At 31.7% G+C, this 23,551-nt stretch overlaps 1 protein-coding gene across 5 annotated transcripts in view; it reads left to right on the plus strand.

Annotated features, from left to right (window-relative positions):
- Positions 1-259: 259 nt before the first annotated feature.
- LOC118184904 (5-taurinomethyluridine-[tRNA] synthase subunit GTPB3, mitochondrial) overlaps positions 260-23,551 on the plus strand; it is a 49,922-nt gene continuing 26,630 nt past the window's right edge. Inside the window, exons 1-4 of one of the 5 annotated variants that reach the window (XM_035354637.2) lie at positions 260-393; positions 15,283-15,612; positions 19,470-19,605; positions 22,381-22,534. In XM_035354637.2, coding sequence (XP_035210528.1) covers positions 15,342-15,612; positions 19,470-19,605; positions 22,381-22,534 — 561 coding nt within the window. In that variant the 5' untranslated portion in view covers positions 260-393; positions 15,283-15,341. The other 4 variants (XM_035354640.2, XM_035354641.2, XM_035354639.2 and 1 more) reach the window with 4 other exon arrangements.

The raw sequence follows: 23,551 nt of genomic DNA on the forward strand, positions 1-23,551 counted from the left end.
CTTTAGGCCCTTTCTTTTTTTTTTTTTTTTTCCTCTCTTTTATTTTTGGGCCATTTATTTTAAATTTTATTTTGTCCTATCTTTTCTTTCTGGCCTTTTGAACTCGTAAAAAATGTACGAATTTCCTTTTTACTCTCCTCAAATACGAAATTGCCCCCCTTTCTATATACCTTTCCTTCGCACCTATGCTTAATTTTTCGCCCATCGGGGCAGAAAGACTTAGCGAGTGCAAAACAAGACATCTGTCTACTTTGTCTGTCTGTCTGTCTGTTGACCTTCGCCGAACCGTTATGTAATCGTCTGTCTGCAGCGGCCGTCTCCAACAATATGGTTCAATCTTCACTGAGTTCTGAAATTTGTTTACATATAAATCACCTTGAACTTGTATAAAATGTACCAAGTTCTTTTTTGTTATTATTCTCTGAAACACGAAATTGGCCCCTTTTTTCTATATACCTTTCCTTGGCTGATAAGCTTGATTTTTCGCTCATCCGTGCAGAAAGACTTAGTCAGTGCAAAAATTAAGATCTGTTTTGTCCAAGGAGGTCTGTGCAGATGATGTTTACTGTGTATTTTAGCAGATTTTAACTCATTTTTATATTTAAATATTGCTTTTCCATAGCATTACCGGCAGGTGCCGCATTATGTTTCCTTTAATTTAATCAGAAATCTTATTTTTCATTCTTATATGTTATGTAATTAAATGTTTATTATTTCGTTATTGAAGGTACATGTGCCGTATTATAATATTTGACAACAGAAAATCTTGATGATTATTTGTCCAAGGCGAAAAATCAAGTTGCTTTAAAATGTTTATTGTATTCTAATGTTACATGAAGCTCTTCTCAAAGTTAAATTAATCACTATGATATTACCAGCGTTATTTGTACGCTTCAGTTATTTATTACCTCGTAAGTTTTTGACCTAATCACTTACTTCGTAAAATATGTGCCTTAACTCACACCTTTTTTTTGTTACTATAAGTAATACAATGTATGTGGGTGAGTCTGGCCCAAGCCATAGCGAAAAATCGCGCCAAAGGTGTGGGTTAAGGCACATTTTCACCAAAGCTCTTTTCCTTAGTATGCTTTGAAATTTAACTGTGTATTATATTCATATAGAATTTCATTAAAATGTCTGTGTATTTCATTACATTTAAATTGCTTATTTGACAACTTAAATGTAATGTATATTTATTTCATTACATTCTATTGTGTATTTGACAATTTAAATGTAATGTATATTTATTTCATTGTATTTTATTTCAAGACTATCTTGATCATTATTAAATTTAAACTGTATTTGCAATAGTATACAAGAAACCATGTTCAAATAATTTTTTTTATTTGTTTGTAGTGTAAGCAAAAAGAGTTTAACTTTTTAAAAACACTTTAAAGGTATAAGATTAATGGGTACTGTTCCGATTTGAGGACTGTAAAAAATTGCAGTGAAAATGTATGTGCAAAAGTGCCAAATCTAGCAAACACGCCCATTTAACACCGCGCCAAATCTAGTGTATGTGCTGATTTCAAATTGCGTAAGTTTAGATACTTCTATATTTCTTAAGACGCCATTCAAATACTAAATACTAGTTTAATTTTTAATTCCTTTTTTGATACCCTATGGATTTAACAATTTGGGAATCACCAATGACAAAAAGTCTGAAATAGAATTTTTTCAAAGAAAAGGCATCATTCATTATAATAGAAAGTTATGTTTGAAAAACCAACGAGATGAAATTATACTTTAGTGATAACTCGGTAGCAAATAGCGAATTCCATTCAGGAATCCATTCAGTTATGTGTAGCCTTTTTAATATAAATTATAATAATGATCTAAAATAGTTATTTAGGTTGATCTTTGGATTATGGTAACTTGGCGAAAATTTGGCGACCAACTCTGCTACAGCAACCCTCTATTTTTTTTTGCCGCCATTTTGTCTTCACGAAGTAAAGACATGTTTCTTTTCTTTTTATTTACTGAACACTTTTTCCAACTATCTACTAGTCGAATTACACTTATGCTAGAAATTTTATGTAACAAAACTGCTTAATCATGACAAATATTAACTGCAAAATTGGAAAAAAGTGCACAATCGCAAACTCCTCGCGCGTTTTTCAGAATAGCACATACACATAAACCATTTACACGTTGACTTATTTTTACTTAAAAAAACATCCCAGAATTGCACAAAAAATGGCATTGCACACACTCTTAACTTTATCCATCTACACTGCTATTTTCTCATAAATTACAAAAATTTGCCCGAAAATGCAAAAAAAAATCTGTGAACCTTTAAACTCGGTAAAAAGCAGATATATGAAATTACCTGATCGCAGAAAAGTATATACCCTTTCCAAGGATGAACATTTCCACCTATAAAATAAATAAAATATCCAAAAACTTTTACCTCTAAATTATCTATTATAAACGTCACCAACGAATTCATACCGCAAACATTACAAATGGTTACAAATACTTAGTGTCAAATATTTAAATTGTTTCCATACACGTTTACTTCAACTGAAACGTATACCAAATTCCTACAAACATAAAATTCACAAAATAACTATCATTTAATTAAAATATCACTAAATTATGTACACGTCGACTTATTTTTACTTAAAAAAAACATCCCAGAATTACACAAAAATGGCATTGCGCACACTCTTCACGATATCCATGTACACTGCTTTTTTCTCATAAATTAGAAAAATTTCACGAAAATGCATGAAAATACTCAACGTCTTCTACTCAAACGTATTCCAAAATACTACAAACATATAACTCACAAAATCACGATAATTAAATTAAAAAAGACTACTTAAAATATAAATAAGCACATACATTAAATTAATAAAAATTAGATTACAATCCTAATTACTTTAAACTAAATCATTGCTAATAACAATTTTCCAATAATACCATATTAATTTATTTACTCCTTACATTTAGAACAATGCATTAAAATAATATCCTCAAATTATTAAAAATACTAACTTACCTAATCTTCAGAATCTTCATTACATGGCACGCACACTTCCACTATTTCACACAACACACAATGAAGCTTAATACAAAATAATATAGTACTACAGTTTTCCAAATTCCCCCCCTTTTCCGATTAAAGAACTGTAATTCGTCCATTAATGTCACATGACATATCTCATGATCTCTCATTTCCCTCACACAAAATAATGCATAATCGGAACTGAGTACTGTCGCCAAACTACCAGTTACCATATTCCAAAGATCAGCCAAAGGGGTTATAATAGTCAATAACTATCTAAAGATTATTGTTTTAATTTATATGAAAGGTTAATTTCATATAATACTGTTTTATTATTATAATTTATATAAAAGGCTAAACATAACTGAATGGAAGCATAAGAGTAAATAACGGCTGATCTTTGGAATATGATAAATGGTAGTTTGGCAACATTTTGGAGGCGATAAAGATTACTACCTAGGACTTTGGTAATAATGTGAGAAGAACTCTTCCGATTATGCATTATTTTGTGTGAGGGAAATGAGAGATCATGAGATATGTCATGTGACATTAATGGACGAATTACGGTTCTTTAATCGGAAAAGGGGGGAATTTGGAAAAATATCTGTGGCTGTATATTATTTTGTATTAAGCTTCATTGTGTGTTGTGTGAAGTAGGGTTGAATAATTTTGGGATTGTATGGCGCTGTCTAAAGTGAATTCTAAATTTTTAATGCATTTGTGTGATAATTCAAAAGAATTCGTTGAATGGTGCATGAGTGTAGGTTTAATTGTGGATAAGTATGAATGTCCAAAATGTGGGAATGAAATGAGATTGTGTGGAAGGAAGGATATTAATGATAAGTTTGAATGGCGGTGCAAGAAATCTGGTGAAAATGGACATTTTGTGAAACAGAGTGTAAGGAAGGGTACGTGGTTTGCTGAAAGTCGTTTGAGTATGGGTGAGATTTTATTGATTTCTTATTATTGGGTGAATAGATTGCCAGTTGACTATTGGATTTCGAATTTAGAAATTAACAGTAGGACTGCAGCTGATTGGAATTCTTTTTGTAGGGAAGTGTGCGTGGAATTTTGCAAAAATGATATGGGTATGCTTGGTGGTATGAATGTTATTTTGGAAATTGATGAGAGTAAGTTTGGGAAGCGGAAGTATCAGAGAGGTAGGAGAGTGGAAGGAAAATGGGTGTTTCGTGGGATTGAAAGGGGTAGTAATAAATGTTTTTAAGATTGTGCGAGATAGAAGTAAAGATTGTTTATTAAGTTTTATAAAAATTAAATAAGTATAAATTAAGTTAAGTAAAAATAAGTCGACGTGTACATGGTTTAGTGATATTTTAATTAAATGATAGTTATTTTGTGAATTTTATGTTTGTAGGAATTTGGTATACGTTTTAGTTGAAGTAAACGTGCATGGAAATAATTTAAATATTTGACACTAAGTATTTGTAATGCTTGCAGTATGAATTCGTTGGTGACGTTTATAATATAATAGATGATTTAGAGGTAAAAGTTTTTGGATATTTTATTTATTTTATATGTGAAAATGTTCATATTTGGAAAGGGTATATACTTTTTCGCGATCAGGTAATTTCATATATGTTCTTTTTACCGGGTTTAAAGATTCAGATTGTGAAATTTTTCTAATTTATGAGAAAAAAGCAGTGTACATGGATATAGTGAAGAGTGTGCGTAATGCCATTTTTGTGCAATTCTGGTATGTTTTTTTAAGTAAAAATAAGTCGACGTGTACATGGTTTAGTGATATTTTATTTAAATGATAGTTATTTTGTGAATTTTATGTTTGTAGGTATTCGGTATACGTTTCAGTTGAAGTAAAGGTGTATGGAAATAATTTAAATATTTGACACTAAGTGTTTGTAACCATTTGTAATGTTTGCGGTATGAATTTGTTGGTGATGTTTATAATATAATAGATAATTTAGAGGTAAAAGTTTTTGGATATTTTATTTATTTTATACTTGGAAATGTTCATCCTTGGAAAGAGTATATACTTTTTCGCGATCAGGTAATTTCATATATGTGCTTTTTACCGAGTTTAACACTAGAACAGCTGAATTTCAGACTAACCGAAAACCGCCATTGGGGGTCAATTTGACCCTCATAAGAAATGTAAGTAGAAACACAGTAAATGGTTGAAATGATGCTAAAAGGACCACATAAAAGAGTTTTTAGAGGTTTTTATTTATTTTTTATACTTAAAAAATTTTTTTCGTGCAATAAGTGCAAATTAGCACACAATATCTTTCAATGTAAGATTACAAAAACAAAAACAAAATCTATGAAAAACAAACAAAAGATACAAATGCAAAAAGTATTTAATAGAACATATGCAAAAAATTTAAAAAAAAAAAAAAAAATTGGGAATAAACACACAATGTTTTTCAAAGTTTGTTATACATTACCGCAGGTGATAGAATATGAACGCTTGACAGTGACAGCAACACATTTACCACAAATTGGTTTTTGGCATCCCTCACAGCTGACAACAGTGTTGTTTTGTCCCTTGCAACTTTGAAATGCACATTTCTTTCGTTTAAGTGTCTGCATTTGAGCAATTGGAGGGCATCGTAGTGCACCAACTCGTAGTTCTTCCACGAGTGCAAGAATAAATTCTCGACGGGAAATAGAGGTGCCCAAGGACTTTTTGAATAAAATCCAAGCATTGAGTGCAGCAATATCAAAGACGTTGTAAAAAACATGTACAGGCCATCTGCGACTTCCACTACTTGTACTATATTTCCTCAGCATCTGATCTGCGACATCAACGCCACATTTTGTACTGTTGTAGTAAGTGACAGTGTTCGGTTTTTTCTTTATGCTGTCGTCAACAAACACATTACTGTGCATCGTGCTCAGAATCACGACATTCCTTTTGCTCTTGCACCTCTATATTGTGAGTGTTTTGTCTCAATTTTTCAGTGCAAAACATGAATACCGTGCCGAAGAAGTGTCACGACCAATAGGAGGTAATTCTCGCTTATTCAGACGCATCGTCCCGACAATTGTGGTTTTTTTCACAGAAAGTTCATCTGCAAGTTTCACAGAAGTAAAAAAAATTGTCAGTTGTGACATTGAATCCGGAGTTTACATGTGGTTGCAGTAATTTGAGAACTACACTTTCCCCAAGTTGTAAATTAGTTAGTCGTTCTTCATCCTTGCCCAGATAAGGATAACCATTCAAAACATATTTGGATTTTATACCAGTTGCTAGCCAGAATTTGATGCCAAACTTGTCCGGTTTATTCGCCACATGTACTGGATAAATCTACATCTTGATTTACAAGGCAACAATTGTTCATCAACGGTTATTTCTGGTCCAGAATTATAGCATAAATAACAGTTTTCCATTAGCTTGTGCCAGGTTTCAGAAGGCATTCTTGTGTACTCAATCCTCTTCCTCTCGGCATTGCAATGGAGAGAGAATATGCTCCGTTCTGGATTTTATTTTTCTCCTCTGAGTCATCGCGATAAGAGCTGCGTGTTTCCCAGTGCGCAGAAAACGAAAACGTGGCATTGGGAATTCGAAAACGGACATTCGCTTAAAAATATGTCGTTTTTCTTATGAGGGTCAAAATGACCCCAGTTGGCTGTTTTAGGTATATCTGCGATTATTTATTTCAATAATTAACGTAGAAATATGAAAAATTGGCATAGTATACTTGGAACATTTTAGAAAAAGTAAAAAAATATCAGCTTCGAAGCTGAGCTGTATGTTAAAAAAAAACACGGAAAATTGGAAAAAAAGGTCAAAATGACCCCTAAGGCGCTTCTAGTATTAAAGATTCACAGAATTTTTTTGCATTTTCGTGCAAGTTTTTGTAATTTATGAGAAAATAGCAGTCTAGATGGATAAAGTTAAGAGTGTCTGCAATACCATTTTTGTGCAATTCTGGGATGTTTTTTTAAGTAAAAATAAGTCGACATGTAAGTGGTTTATGTGTATGTGCTATTCTGAAAAATGCACAAGGAGTTTGCGATTGTGCACTTTTTCTCAATTTTGCAGTTAATATTTGTCATGATTAAGCAGTTTTGTTACATAAAATTTCTAGCATGAGTGCAATTCGCCTAGTAGATTGTTGGAAAAAGTGTTCAGTAAATAAAAAGAAAAGAAACATGTCTTTACTTCGTGAACACAAAATGGCGGCGAAAAAAAATAGAGGTTTGCTGTAGCAGAGTTGGACGCCAAAAAATTGCCAAGTTACCATAATCCAAAGATCAACCCCTCCTTTTTTGCGTTAGGGTTGCTGCAATTATTTTTGGCAGCACTGGCATCAACAATAGTTTGGCGATTTTTTATGGTCCTCAAAACAGAAAAGTACTGATTAATGTTATATATTGTTCAATTTGAAATTTTTCTTGCTACAAAAGCAGTTTTGTTGAAAATTATGAAACTTAAATGATTAAATATAGATAAACTGAATGAGTTATTTAAGAAAAAAGTGATTAAATTGACCATGAATTAATTTTTTTATTTTCTAAATGAATACCAGAAAATTATTTTGGAAAAGTTAGTTTGCTTTATGAATTTTAAGATTTATTCAAATGAATCTGTATTAGTGGTTCACCCCAGAGTTCAATTTCGATTGACTAAACTAGCAAGCTGTTATATCTGCATAATATAAACATGAGCCAGTTTTCCAGTACTTGCATATTAAAGCGACAACTTTCATGTAATTTGGCAATTTTTTTAGATGAAAAGATAAAAGTCATTTATCGGGTACAAGTTGGTGGTTTTCTGCCTTTTTTTAGAAAGATTCCTAAGCTATTGATATTTGTATATTTGTCTTAAGTCAGTAAACTTTATCAGCATATGAAGGGAAAACGTTCTGTAGCAATTTAAAGATTACATGATACATTATAAATACAGTCAAAAGTCATTAATTCTGACACCCATAATTCAGAATGATCTATAAACCGGACCTCAAAGCTATAAACTTTCTGTGCATGTGTCGTGTTGACGCTGTGAAGACCTTTACGGCTGCGAATATGCTTGTGCACGTGCGCAAAGTACGTTTACGAGTGCGCGTTTAATGTATAACGGACGGTATAAGCTAAGCTAAAATTATCTAATTATCTATTTCAGCTAATGTTGCAGATTGCATTGTTCCTTAATCTTCGAATTGGATTCGACTTATTATTTTTTGCAGACTGTTAGAGCAATTTTATAAAAGAAAGCTTGAACTTTCGATTAAGTCAAATAGAATTTCTGATATATATTTATTAATATGTAAAGGATCTACAAAGCGAAAGTATATTTTGAAGTTCATTAAACAAAAAGGGGAATTGCTTCAAAAAATGGATAAAGGCATATCCTTTGTTTATCTTTAATGCCGCGGCGCGCAATGAATTGGAAGTTGATCTGTCAGCACTATCCTTATCTTCAGGGCAGATCTTTTTTTTTTTTTTTTTGGCTTATAATTCCTTACTAAATGTAGTATTTCATCTCAATGTACTCCGTCTTTTATTTGATTTAAATCAAATTCAAATATAGCCAAATAATTGGCTTCCGATAGCAAAGAAAGTGACAGAGGTTATTGAAAACGAAAAAATCTCGATTGATAAATTAGTCGGTATTCTCGACACAGCAATTATAGAACTTGAACAGCGGAACTTTGTAACTGAACAAGAATTTATGCCTGTTTATAGAATTAAAGAGAATGTATTATCACATAAAAAACAAAGCAACTTAAACAACTTACATTGAAAGAAATGTTTAATAAAGTAAACAAATAAATATTAAGCTTTTTTTTCTTTTGTAAATTTTGATACTCCTTAGATCATAATTGATCTTTATTTCATATATAACGGTTTCATATTTTTAATTTTATAATTTCTGCATGCCATTTTACCAGATTTAAACTGATGATCTATAATCCGGAATCGCCGAAGTCCCAACGAGTCCGGATTAACGACTTTTGACTGTAAAACATTTACGTTCTTCTTCAAAGCTTTCAGTTTTTTTTTTTTTTTTTTTTTCCTTGTAGTGTTCTCTCGAATCACACAGTGATCTGTTTCACTTAAAAAATGTCGTCAGAGAACTGTGGAAATTCAGCTTCATGCAATCTTGAGCAGCAGTGGCTATCAAGTAAACTCGTCTCCTCATTGTTCCCTGTAAAAAACTTTCAACAAAATTCTGTGTTTAAAGTATGGTTTAGGGTGCCCCTTGGCGATTTTGGCTGTACATGGATACCGAGTTTGTGCAATTCTTTGACTCGTTCTTTAGCCAAAATAACAAGACAAACAATTGCACAAACTCGGTATCCATGTACACATCAACGTATTTTTACTTTTAAAAAAATCCCCGAATTGCACAAAAATGACTTTGCGCGCTCCCTTGACTTTATCCATGCACACGTCGACCTATTTTCACTTAAAAAAAGTCCAAAAATTGCACAATTTTGCATTATGCACTCCCTTTACTTTGTCCATGTACACATCAATATATTTTCACTTAAAAAGTCAAAGGCGCACCCAATTATAGAGTCAAAAACATACATAATTTCAATAAACTACATTTTAAACCAAACAATAAAATAACACAAAAAAGGAAAAACATGTGGAACTTCTCTGATATGCACCCTCAAGTCGCCAAATTTCTCGCCAAACATTTTTGATGAGAAACTTCACGCTGCCATATTACTATCTAAATTTTTTGTCTATATTTCGAACTTTAAGCCAAAAATGTCTCCAAAAACGCGGTTTTCGCACATGCGAAAACTACGTTTTGAACACACGGTTTAAGCTAAAAATCTGAAACAAAAACAAAAAATTTAGATAGCAAAAACGTAAAGTTTCTAACCAAAAATATTTGACAAGAATCCATGTACACAGCGACATGTTTTAACTTAAAAAAACGTCTACGAATGGCACAATGTAGGCAACGAATGAATTTACAAACTACACACACCTCGCTTTAATAAATTAACATAACAACAATAAATATAAAAAATATCATGTACACAGCATCCTGTTTAAACTTAAAAAATCATCTACGAATTGCACAATTTAGGCAAGGAACCAATCTACGATCTACGCACACCTCGCTTTAATAAAATAACATAATAGCAATAAATTTCAAATAATACCATGTACACAGCGTTCTGTTTCAAAAACAACAATAACGACAGAAATTCATATTAAATAACATTCTACAAAATAAGAACACGAATAAAATAAAATGCACTTACCATGAATTAATGCTTTTTCGAGCAGCAGAAATACCAATTTCATACCGCCTTTAACATGCCACCATGTAATCACTATCGTATTTACATGACAGCCAGACACACTCCAGAAAATTCATACTATGGTTCACAAATAAATAAAATCACAAATCCCTACTTCTATCATGCACAGCCATTAAAAATAATTCTTTCCACACCTCCAAATACCCACTACCCATCAACAGGATGACCACAATGATATTTCCTTATGCCGAACTTCAATTCAACAACTTCTACCATTTTATCTTTCCCTCCCATCTTCTCAGACATAGACGCGAATTAACGAGCTCCAGCGAAAGATTGTTCAACGTCAACAGGGTTGCCATAGAACACGCAATCGCACCCAAAACCAGCGCAGAACACATATCGCCACATTTGGTAAAATTAGGGCGTATATCAGAGTTGTACCAAACATGTTATTCATTTAAGCACTACCAAAAGCAAATATTCACTTACCCTATTTAGAAGTTCCTTCGTCTCTAGTCTGTGGCACACAAAATTCCTTAACAGCATCCAAAAACTTCCTAAAATTATCTGAACTCGAATCCGTATATCGGCGTTGCCACATAAATTCACAAAAATGAGAGTCAAAAATATCCTGCAAAGTTCCCAACTGTCGAAGACACTTTTTTCGAAAATCTCTATTTACCACACTCAACATGCCTTCAACATTATTTATATGAGGTCCTGTTTCTGGATCTTTAAATGTGAGTGCATGATTTACGCAAAGGTGAACGAACCCATGATCATAAAGACAATTATAGGACTTCCAACAGTCAGATATAATAGTTGTACCTGGCAAAATATTTCGTTCGATTACATCCAATATAGTTTCTATCCTCAACCACTTCAAAAAAACACCTTCCCATCCCTTGTTCTATTCCAGCAAACACCATACTTTCCCACCACTCGTTTACCTCTATTATACTTCCGATTCCCAAATTTACTTTCATCTATTTCAACAACAATTCCCGCACCCCCAATCTTTTCACCTTTCCGAAAACAAATATCCACGCATACATCTCTACAAAAGTTTTTCCAATCTGTTACCGTCTTATTATTGCTAATATTCAGGTATCCTTTGTGATTGAATGCTTCACATAGTGACCATCTGAACCTTTCTTCCTATAAATCCATCTAAACAGTTTTTACGTTTGACTAGACGCATATCCTTCCTACATACAGGACACGGCTACTAAGTAAACCTTCATTTACACACCAGTCAATTAACGCTGTTTTCCCCTTTCACTTCAAATTAATGTTACTACATTCAGCCATTCTACCGTCTAAACAATCAAACCAATACACACCACAAAAAAGCTTACAAAACATCCCATGATTCAAAATTTCCAAGAATCATGCACCCGATTACGTTCACGATAGGGTTTCCATAACATTCAACTACTCAGGCTACCATAAATGAAACAACAACTTGGTGATAAATGAAACAACAACTTCGCCATAATTCAAGGGGTACCTTAAAGTCTACTCTAACCAATTCTGTATTCCCACAGAAATTTTATTGCAGTTCCTTCCATTGCTGTCAAAATCCACAAGCTCATATTTTAAAACTAAGTGTAAGGGAAGGAATATCACAATTTGTTTATAAAAACCTGTGGAACTTAGAGTACGCTCTTTTCCCCTTTCACTCACAACAACAACAACAAAATGCATCCAAAAATGTCAGCATTGCGTGATTGAAGGGTTGTTACGAGCATGGTTGCAAGAGTTTGCCACATTCGGAAAATTTGTTAACTTCTACTAAGGTGGTTGCATTAATACATAAGTATTAATATAGTTTTCCTTTGAAATTGTTATGCTAAGCCATCTCATAATTTTTAGTCCTTTTTCATAATTGATTAAGCAATCAGCAGCCAAAATGCAATGAAAAAGAAGCTGCTGTTCAAAAACTTCAGTTCAAATAAATAATGTCATTTAAAATTGAAAGAATATGAAAAATAATACTTATATTTTTTTTCTTTTTAAATAAAAATATCTGTTATAAATTTATAAAACTAAACTTTTTTTAATGCATAAAGTTAAAATTCGATTTGGAAACCTTCAGTATCTTTTTTTGGTACTTTTCCGTTTCGCCGGCGCAAATCTCGCCAAGCAGAATTTATTGGCGACAACATACAGTATACACATAAAAAATATTTAAAAAATGTTAGTTCTAAGAATTCTTTTTTTGAAGGCATAAACATTTTAATATCGCTTAAAATTTTATAAAAAGCCAATAAATAAAGACAATAAATTTCTAAAAAGACATCAATTTAAGAATTTACTATGCTTTCATGGTTCAACATTCTGATTCGCCCGTTCATATCACGTGACCCCAAGCGATTTCATCTCACGTAAACTACTCTACAAAAATCTAATGCTCTCAGGCATTATCTACATTAATTTCAAGTTAAATCTAAATTTGGAAAACAAGTTTAAATGCAAGAAATATTTCAATTCGTACGAATAGCTTACTCAGAAATTATGTAAAACTGCAGTGCTTTACTTCGCTAATGCATTCTCATTAGAATTGATGAATTTAACCCTTGACTTTTCCTTTTCTATATCTTCGGCTTCGGGTAAGCGTTGTGATTGCATCCTAATAGACTTAATTACCGAAAATGGCCTTAGACATAAAACTGAACTATCTGATAAAAATTCTATGTAATTATATGCCAGTATTGAAAGAAACAATGAATCTGATAAGAAAAAGCTGCGACTTGTTTTCAAAATGAGGCGTAAAAGGTTACCAACAAAAATATTCCGTTTGGCATCGGTTGTATCATTATTGGCGACTTTATCGCTTGTGCCAGCAAAACGGAAAAGTACCCCTTTTTTTTTTTTTTTTGGTAAACTTAAAATGGTGGGAACAGAAAAATATCAAAGTATTTAAAATAAGCATGTATTTTTGAATGAAAATAAAAAGAAAGAAATATAAATTTGTGATTGCTTATGAAGCATAAAAGGAGTTACCGTAATTTCCGGAAGAAAGGCCGCATCAGCGTAAACGCCGCACTCGAGAAAAATGGCGGGAAAAAAATTAAAATTACACAGAAATGCCGCATCAGCGTAAACGCCGCAATAGATTAAATTGCGCGTGACATCGTCGTGGGCCGTATAGATGCAAAAACTCTACCTAAGTCCTGATATATGACATACCAGTTAAGAAAAATGCATGAAATGAAACCATAACTCAAAAATAAATTAAAGGTAAGAAATGTATAGCTTCTGTGCCGTTTAGAGACATTTTCAAAAATTTTCCGCTCCCTTCTTACTTAAAAACTATCCAACAAGTACTTGTACTAAAACTGATGGGATCTGTATTTGTCAGAATGCCAAGAAAAATACATTCATGCTGAAGGAAAAATATGTCAGAGTTCGTTATTGCGAGGCAGGTGGAGTCGTGTCCGCCTTTGAAAAAAATTGCAGAAAAGGCAGGGGTGGGGAGAGGATGGGTCCTGGAAGATTCATCGAATGGCAGTGGAGAGAGACTATTCAAACTGATGAGAATGTTGATTTGAAAGGGGGAACAATGTTATTGTTCTGAGATCTCGTTTAGGGTGAATAAGGCATGTAGGTCAGTTCAAGGAAAAGAATGTAAACAAAATAACGTTCGCAAAAAGCAACTGAGTGGTCTTTTGTGTGGGAACAGCACCAGTATGCACAATGACAAGGCCATCCAAACTATGTACAATGACCATCATAAGAAATATTTTATTTTTAGTGCACCTAAACGCCGCATGGGTAGAAACGCTGCACCCGCTGAAAATTTAAGTTTTAAACATGTAAACGCCGTGGCGTTTCTTCCAAAAATTACGGTATTTAATTCTTTTTTTTTTTTTTTTTTTTTTTGCAAAACCAGTTTGACAATTACGAATATGTGTAAGCACAGTAATAAGAGCAGTACCAATATATTCACATGGAAATTTCAAATTTATGAATTAATGTTGAAGTAAATATCTCTGCCACACAACAATAAATAAACAAATTCACAACTTTTCTTTATTTAAAAAATGAATACAAAAAAATAGGAAACAACTTTTAAACAAAAACAATGGGTAATGAAACTACTCATATATTTCTCAAGGGATTATATATGTATATAATTCCATAGCTTCATTTTTGTTCTTAACAGTTGGCTCTTGGAAAAATTCAAGAAAAATTTTAACAAGATAAAGAGTCAGAATAATAAATGGACTGTTGATCCATTCCTAAAAGGCTCCAGAATGTTTGTAGTAATTTAAAACTTGATTAAAAATACCTGAAAAGCAAAAATGTAATTATTGTAAAAATTAGACTTAAGAAACCAAAGTGCATTGTGAAAACTATATAGGAAAATTCCATAATGCATAAAAGGTAATTATATATTATTCAACTAACCACGAAATTTTCTCTGTTCAATTATAGATAAGTGCGGCATATACAGATAGACACTTATATCATCTATATTTTCATGACAAAGAAAAACCTAATAAAAAGGCAAAGAAGCAGTTTGGTGTAGTTTATCTGACAGGATCAGCTTCCAAACTGGTGGCAGACATTTTAGAAGTTAGAGAAACGCTGATCACCAAAAATTAAAAATGGCAACATATTTAGAAAAGGCAGTGGGCAACAAAATTTAGCAGCTACAAAATTTTTGGATTTATCCGTCCTGAAACCACTCGAGCGTAAAGTGGGGTTTTGACCAATATCACTATAGCTTCAATGTATTGTTATTAGGAATGGTGCAACATCCTAGCCAAGCAGGTGTTTGAAAGTGACATGCAGGAAATCTCCATCAGGAGTAATATTGCATTTACGGCATACCTTCTTCTATTTCTTGGATATTCTCCATTCATAGATTTTGTAAGGCAGGGAGGGATATTTGTATTTTTTTTTTTTTTTTCCCTAAAGGTTAGGATATTAGATCATTCTAGATATTGGATGTCCGGATTTTGGACTTAGTACAGTAACACAAAATTATTTTGAATTCAGCTAAAATATTTAGTAACATATATTGTTTATTATTTTCAATATATTTATTTTTAGGAGCTGTTCATGGTGTGGCCAAAGGGACTATTAAAGACCTTAACCATCACAGAAAGAAGATGACTTCTGTTGCTGTGAGTGTATTCAGAGTGCAGCTGTGTCTGTTTAGTAATGCACAGGTTAAGAGAAGTACTATATTTGCATTATCAACTCCACCTGGAATATCTGCTATTGCTGTAATTCGTATATCTGGACCCAGGGCAGCTGATGTTTTTTACAGACTGACAAAAGTAACTGAACTTCCTAATTATAGAAAAATTCTTCTTTGCAAATTAAAGGATCCTGTTAGCATGGAACTGTTGGATAAAGCAATAATGCTATGGTTTCCTTGTAAGTTAATTATTTACATAAAATTCAACTATAAATTTACAAGAATGAATGTATAAAACTATATGTATGAAACCTAATGCATTAACAGCTCTTTTAACATACTCATTGAAGCTAAAATCCATTTCAGATTAACTTTACGCACTAATTGGAAAAAAGCTATTATCACACTAACCTAACATCAGTTGATAATGCACACAAAGCATTCATAGGTTGCCACTATGTCGCAGAATTGTAAGAACACATATATATATATGTTCATACAATTCTGCGACATAGTGTGTGGCCCCGTGATTATTTTCTAGATCGGGTGGCTTATCAAAGAGTACTGAAACACATTTTGATGGCATCATAGATTGTCATATAACTATTTTGATGACAAGATGCGTTGCCTTCTAAATACTTCTCATTAGTGGAGTGTGACTAATAAGAAATTCTGAAAACTTGTTGTGATATCACAATTCAATGATATATTGGTATTAATTTTTGTGTAATAATCATGCTTGTTTCATTTCACACAGGTATAGTTTTAGCCATCTAAAATTATAGAATTTCTTAAAAGTTATAAGGTATTTCTCCCGCCTTCTTGGCAGGCCTTCGTGGTGTGGTGGGCTGCACGCTGGGCGCATATTCCAGAGACCCGCAGTTTGATTCCCAGTGAAGGCATTGCATATTTTTCATCACTCCTGCTGTAAAAATAGCCTAATGTCTCTACAAAGTTACACTTTTCGGTACTTTTCCGTTTTGCCGGCGCAGGTGATAAAGTCGCCAATAAGGGTACAAATGATGCCAAATGGAATATCCTCGATGGTACCCTTTTACGCCTCATTTTCAGAACAAGTCGCAGCCATTTCTTATCAGACTGACTGTTTCTTTTATTACTGACATACAATTACACAGAATTTTTACCAGATATTTCAATTTTATGCCATAAGGCTATTCACAGTAATTAAGTCAATTAGGATGCAATTACATCACTTACCCGAAGTCAAAAATAGAGAAAAGGCAAAGTCAAAGGTTAAATTCATCAATTCTAATGAGAATAAACTAGCGAAGTAAAGCACTGCGGTTTTACATAATTTCTGAGTAGGCTATTTGTACGAATTGAAATAATTCTTGCATTTAAAACTTGTATTCCAAATTAAGATTTAACTTGAAATTAATGTAGATAATTACTAAGAGAATTAGATTTTTATAGCGTAGTTTACGTGAGATGAGATCACTTGGGGTCACATGATATGAGCCAGCAAATCAGGATATTGTTTAGTAATATTAAAGCATGAATTTTATTGCATAAACAGTTTGCTTAGTGATTTTATTCATATTAATGAACATTTTATTCTGATCCAGCTCTAGCAATTTTGCCTCTCTTTTGGATATTAAGTATATGGTAAATTGTTTAGGCTAATTTTATTCTATCGCAAAGCCACACCATACTATGCTAATGCGTACTGCACCACAGATAAATCATTCATTAATTCTTTTGCATTTTACACACATATATGTTTTCTTGCAATATTTGTCATACTTCTAATTATTTTGAATAGTATATAATCTAAAGTATTAAAATTATTTAAAATATCAGCCTACAAACCTATGATGCCATATTGCAGGCCTAAATTTGTTTTTTGCTTGTGCTATATTATGTACTTGAGTTTTTTTTTTTTTTTTTGGTACTTTTCTTTTATGCACCTACCACACATTTTGGCAAGTTTTTAATCATAAACAATTTCTAGTTATAAGATTAGTTTATAGTGTGGCAGGTGCATAATGGAAAAGTATCTTTTTTTCTTAATGTATGAAAAAAATATGTTGGTACAAGAAGATCAATTAATTAAATATCATTGAATTCACATTATTAGCTACTAATGTAATATAATGAAACCTTGGATCATGAATGCCTCGCTTCATGAATAATTCAGTTCATAAATAAATTATTTGAACGAAACAAGCCTCAAATTATGAACGGTGTCTCAAGTTATGAACACTCAAGTTGGCAACAAGTGTTTTGAAGTAACTTCTGCCATATAATATAATACTCAGGGCTGAGGAAGCTGACAAGTTATTACAGAATCATAAAAATGAGCTCAATATGAATAAAACTACAACTTCAAAGAAGCAATAAAAAGGATTTGAAAGAAGTGTCTTTAGAAGTAGAAAAATGACGTTAGTTTTCTGATCTGTGAAATTGGTGCCAAAAGGATTAAGATACAAAATTTTCATGTAAAATTTCGACCCGGATTAAGCAGCAACAAGGTTTTCAATGACATTGCCATGTCTCACTTTAGAAATATTTTGAAACATAGCCATAAAAAAACCCATTGGGAAAATTTTGAGTGAAACAGAGGCGCAGTGATTCTCAAGTAAAGTCAAGTGGCATTTAGAGACAAAGAAATGATGAAAAAAGATGCCCTATAAAAACAGTTATCTGATATTTTTATGGAATTTTGCGTTCAAACAATAATGTTTTACCCGTCATTTTCCTATTTCTTTGTACAGATACGGTAAAATTAAATTAATTTTTCATTTATTTTATTTATTTAATGTTGTGTTTATCTTTTCTGTTTCATATTTAATTACTTCTGTTGGTTTATTAAACTGTGCTTAAAAGAACTGTTATAAAATTGAAATAAGCAATATATGTGGCTCAGGAACAAGTCGCATCATTTTGCATTATTTTGTATGGGGAAAATTATTTCGGCCATTATGGTATGCAAATGGCCTACAGAAATGAATCAAATTCGTGAATCAAAGTGTCATTGTAAATTACTCTAAATTAAATTAAATCCATCAGTAGCCAAATAGTTAAAAGTGCTGAACACTTAAGATTTTTGAATAACTATAGAGTTTGAATCCTATTCAGCAAGCTAGCTGCATTTTTATGGCTGTTCTCATGTGTAAGTGTAATGTTTTTCTTTGAAAATAGTAGTCCACCAATAGCCAAGTAGATAAGGCTGCTGAATGGTGGTAGTTTGATCCATCCTTTTAATTTTGGTAAGCGTCAGTGTTTTCTTCATGCATAGCATTGTCAACAAAGTTATACATCTCTACCTTTAGGCAGATAGGCCCCATATGCTTTGCCTTAATTAATTAAGCTAACTGCTTTATGTAAGTGCAAACCAATTTCCTATGCCTCAAAGGGATGCCTTTATTGAATTTTATTTATTTACTTTGTTAGCATCTTAATTCCTGGCCTTAATTAAATTCAACAAACTGGACTTAATTTTTAAATCAGAATTTTTGGAGCCCTACTATGAGCCATCAGAAAAGGCTAATAAAAATAAATTGAGAAATGAGTAAATAAATTATAAAGAAACCAAAACATTGGTAAATTAGATTAAACTACTAATAAGGAGATAAGTAATAAATTTAAATAACTTATTTAAAAAAAAATTAATATTATTTTGTGGGTAAAAGGATAATTAATTTGAACAGTGTTCCCCTTTTAATTTATTGAAACTGCAGTCCTATTGTAAGTATCTTGCATTTTATGTACTTTGCATAAGCAAAACGTTTGTGCTGGCCATCTCATCTTTCTGGTATTAGATTGTCATGATGGGCATCTCATCATTCTTCATGTGCTTATATCACTGATATCAAATTGATACAATGGCCAGTTATTAAATTCTTCATACACTTATATCACTGATATCAAATTGAGATGATGAGCATCTTATTCTTTCAGCCTCAGTATCATATTTTTTAATTAATTGCTTATATCATTCGTATCAAATTGACATGATGGGCATTTCATCATTCTTCATGCTCTTATATCATTGATATTAAATTGGGATACTAAATATCATTTGTTGTATCTGTGGAAATAATAGTTTCAAACTAATAATGTTACTCTAATACAGCTCCTAACAGCTTTACAGGGGAAGATGTTTGTGAACTGCACATTCATGGAGGAAATGCTGTGATAAAAAGTGTTTTAAATGCTTTGCATAAGCTTCCACATTTCCGGTTTGCTGAAGCTGGGGAATTTACAAAAAGGTGAGAAATTAATACATTACATTTTCCATCATATTTTCATCCTTTTACTTAAATGTTGCTTGTTGCCATTTTTGATTTTAAAGTATTCTGTGAATTATGTTGATACCTGCTGCTCTTGATCATGTATTTAAATACAAATATTTTCTTGAAAATGTTGATACACAATATATTTGTAGAACTGAAATTTAAAACTGTAATTAATTAAATTCAGCATAAGTAAAAGCTTGGAAATTTTCTGTAAGATGAAGAAAATTGTTTGATTACGTTGTCTGTTTTAGATTCTCCAAGGTATATTTAAAATTACTTGGATGCTCCAAGGTATACTTATCTTTACCCATACCAGGAGTACACAGAGTGGTCAATATAAATTTCGAGGAGTTAATTTGACATTGAGGAGGGTCGGTTTGGATTTGGGTCGATATGATGTTGGTCAGTTGGACTGACTGATCTGATACTGAGAAGGGTTGGCTTGGACTTAGCTCAGTTTGACATGGATAGGGCTTAATTTGGATGCTAGAAGGATGATGACAAAAATTAAAAATCAGTTATTCAAAAATATACAATAAAAAAAATTCTGAAGGCATTCAGATTTTACATTATGCCTAAAGGGAACGGTGGTTTTTTTTTTTTTTTTTTTTTTTTTTACGTTTTATGTGTTACTTTTATTTATTAAATATCATGTTCTTTGCTCTTAAACCATAAAATTCAGTTCAACAGCAATATCACAAAATATCTGAAAGAGCATATCTTTAGAATTCCGATACACAGTCTCGCGTGCTAGAGCTAAATCCCCCCCCATACAGTGTTGCCATTGCTGGCTTTGAAATGGTTGAGTTTAATCAAAAATTCTTTAATATTGGACAAAATATGAAATAGTTAATAAAACAAATTCCAAATTTGGGCTTGGGATGCCATACGTGAATGGAGGACTACGTTATTCAAACTTTGATGTTGCTAGGTGCCGTTGTTTTATCACAATGTGAGAAACATACATACATTTATGTAGATTATTCATTATTTAATTTCTTTAAATATAATACGGAGCTGTAATAGTTGGTGGCAACAGTTTGAAAAATGAGAATACAGAAAGTGAATTGACGCAAAATGCTAAAACGAAATTAATAGCCCTTCTGGGCTAATAAATGACTAAACTGTGACAATTTATTTTAAAATTAATTTGGTGCTACTATATATATATATATATATATATATATCGTATTATAGGAAAAGGAATTAAAATCTTAAAAATATAAATACTGTCTAAACCAAAGAAATAAATTGTGCTTTATGAGCAAAACTATAAAAGTAAATTTGGCCAAATTACTTGGCTTCTTCACTTTTACTTAAATTTTAAATTTTTTCTTACAGGTTCTCAACTTTTTCTTTTGCATTTTTGTGATACCTGGAAGGTTGTAATTTTAGTATTTAGTATCATTTAATTATACATGTAGTTATGTATAAGGAAACTAATTCATTAATTGTATTGTATGTTTCTTGTAAATATACAAATAATCCAAACAGAATCAATGTCATTTGGTGTAATCAGACTGAAATTTTTCACTTTAAAGCAGTTATTCAAGCTGTATAATATTGTCCAAATAGTTCAGTTTTTTTTTTTTTTTTTTTTTTTTTTTACAAAAGTGGGGAAAAAAATTTGAAATGAAATTAAAGATTTCTTTTCTTTTAATTAAAATGTTATTCCTTTCTTAATTTTAAAATGTATGATTCATTAAATCATTATTCCAATGTAAAAGAGTTTTATTAGAGTCTGCATATTTTTGTTTGATTTCTATTAAATTCAATATTTCCAATGTAGATAAATCAATATTTTCTTTGTTTTTGAAGAACATTGAATTAAAACAGAATTTACAAAATTATGACAAGATGTATGTAATCTAAAAATAATAAAATTTTGTAAATGAAATCTAAATGTCATATTAAGATTTTTTTTTCCCCTGTAGAATAATTATGTAACATATTAAAAGGTGAAAAATTCTTGAGATTTTGACTGTCAAAAAAAATCAGATTCCTGATCTAGGCATTTCAATTTTCATATTTGCTTAGTAGTCTGCTATTTTGGAAGTACATAAGCTCACTTTAATTAAGCATTCACATATTTATACAGTACAAAGTCCGTAATCTGGACATCCATTATCCGGAATGATCTATAATCCGAACCTCAAAAGGCCACAAACTTTTCTTTTGGTATGTTTTATGCATGGGCGTAAAGAATTCATGTGCATACAACCCAATTGTTTCAGAGCTTGCTTATGTTGGGCTTCCGTTTCTGCATAGAGCATACATTACGCATGTGCGCGTTAAAAGAAATGTTTAATAAAGTAAACAAATAAATATTAAGCTTTTTTTTTTTTTTTTTTGTGTGTGTGTAAATTTTGATACCCTTTAGATCATAATTGCTCTTTATTTCATAAATTACGGTTTCATATTTTTAACTGTATAATTTCTGCATGCTGTCTTACCAGATTTAAATTGACGATCTATAATCCGGAAAAATCCCTAATCCAAAATCGCAGAAGTCCCAACGAGTCCGATTTACGGACTTTGTACTGTATTAAAAACCTGATGTGGACTTCTTTAAAAATTATGACATATTTTCGTTCCAACATGTGCATAATCTGTCAAAAAAAAGCTGATTGTTTTATATGTATATCACTATTTATATTGTGACCCACACTAATAGTTATATTGCACTGATGACATGATGACATTGTCATTAATAAAAATAGTTTCTTAATTTATGTTTCTTGCCAATAGAGCATTTTTAGCTGGGAAGTTGGATCTGACTGAAGTAGAAGGATTGGCAGATTTATTACATGCAGAAACAGAAGCCCAACACAAGCAAGCTCTGAAGCAATTGGGTGGTGCTTTGCATAATCTGTACAACAGTTGGGCTGATAAAATAAAAAAGGTCTGTATTTAGATTTTGACAACTAAGGCTAAAATATTTGGCAGTTGGCTGCTTAATATTTCATCACTGTATTTAATATTTGACAATTGAGTCCTTAATATTCAACAACTGACTTTAACATTTGACAACTGTAATTAACTTTACAACAGTATTTAATATTTGATAACTAGAAAAGAATATTAGCACATTTCCACTTTTTTGTCATATCTGACTCCTATGTTCATCTTTGAATGATTTCCTAAATATATAAAAGCCATTAAGTTCTAAAGAAATCAAGTTGTGCAAGCTCTTTTATAATATCAAAGTTGAAAAAAAAAGTGCTTGTTTTATCACCAGACAATCAACTTTTCAATTCCTTCCTCATAAAAGTCTACGTATTGATCATGGAATCATTTTTTAACCTCTATTCTGATATCATTATCAATGTAAAGTGCATTCGTACAATATAACATCTTGTACAATGGGACAAATACAAGATGGGATCTGGAAGATGAGTTACATTAATCATCATTAATATCTTAAATTAAGACTTTTCAGTGGTTTCTGTCAAAATTGCGATAAGAGGTTACTTCTCAAATCAATGGTATGAAAAAACCATGATCAAATCATTTGTAATTTAATGAGTTCTATTCACAATCAGGTGATATCTTATGTAAAAAATTATGTCATTGGGTCTGTAGCAAAATTGCTGAAAGGTCATTTGTCAGTTTGGGAATAATGGAGGAGCCTTGATTATACAAAAGACAGTCTTGTCAATGATTTGTAGTTGTAGTGAGTTTCATTAATATTAAGCAATTTATAAAGTCTATAGCATAAAATATTTCAATGGTTCTCTGCAGATCTGCTTCAAGCAAGTCATTTATCTGTTAGCAACAGAGGTTAACCTACTAAATGAGGATCATGTAAGACAACAGTCCAGTCAATCATTCTACTATTCTACAAGTTCCAGTTATTGCTAGGCAGTTTCTTAACCTTTTTTTCTGAAGGCTGAGACATATGTGTTTCACATATTCACTG

This window comes from Stegodyphus dumicola, chromosome 3 (assembly GCF_044657685.1).
Source record: "Stegodyphus dumicola isolate Sdum_Otavi_A_Nest chromosome 3, ASM4465768v1".
In the NCBI taxonomy this organism is placed as follows: Eukaryota; Metazoa; Arthropoda; class Arachnida; order Araneae; family Eresidae; genus Stegodyphus; species Stegodyphus dumicola.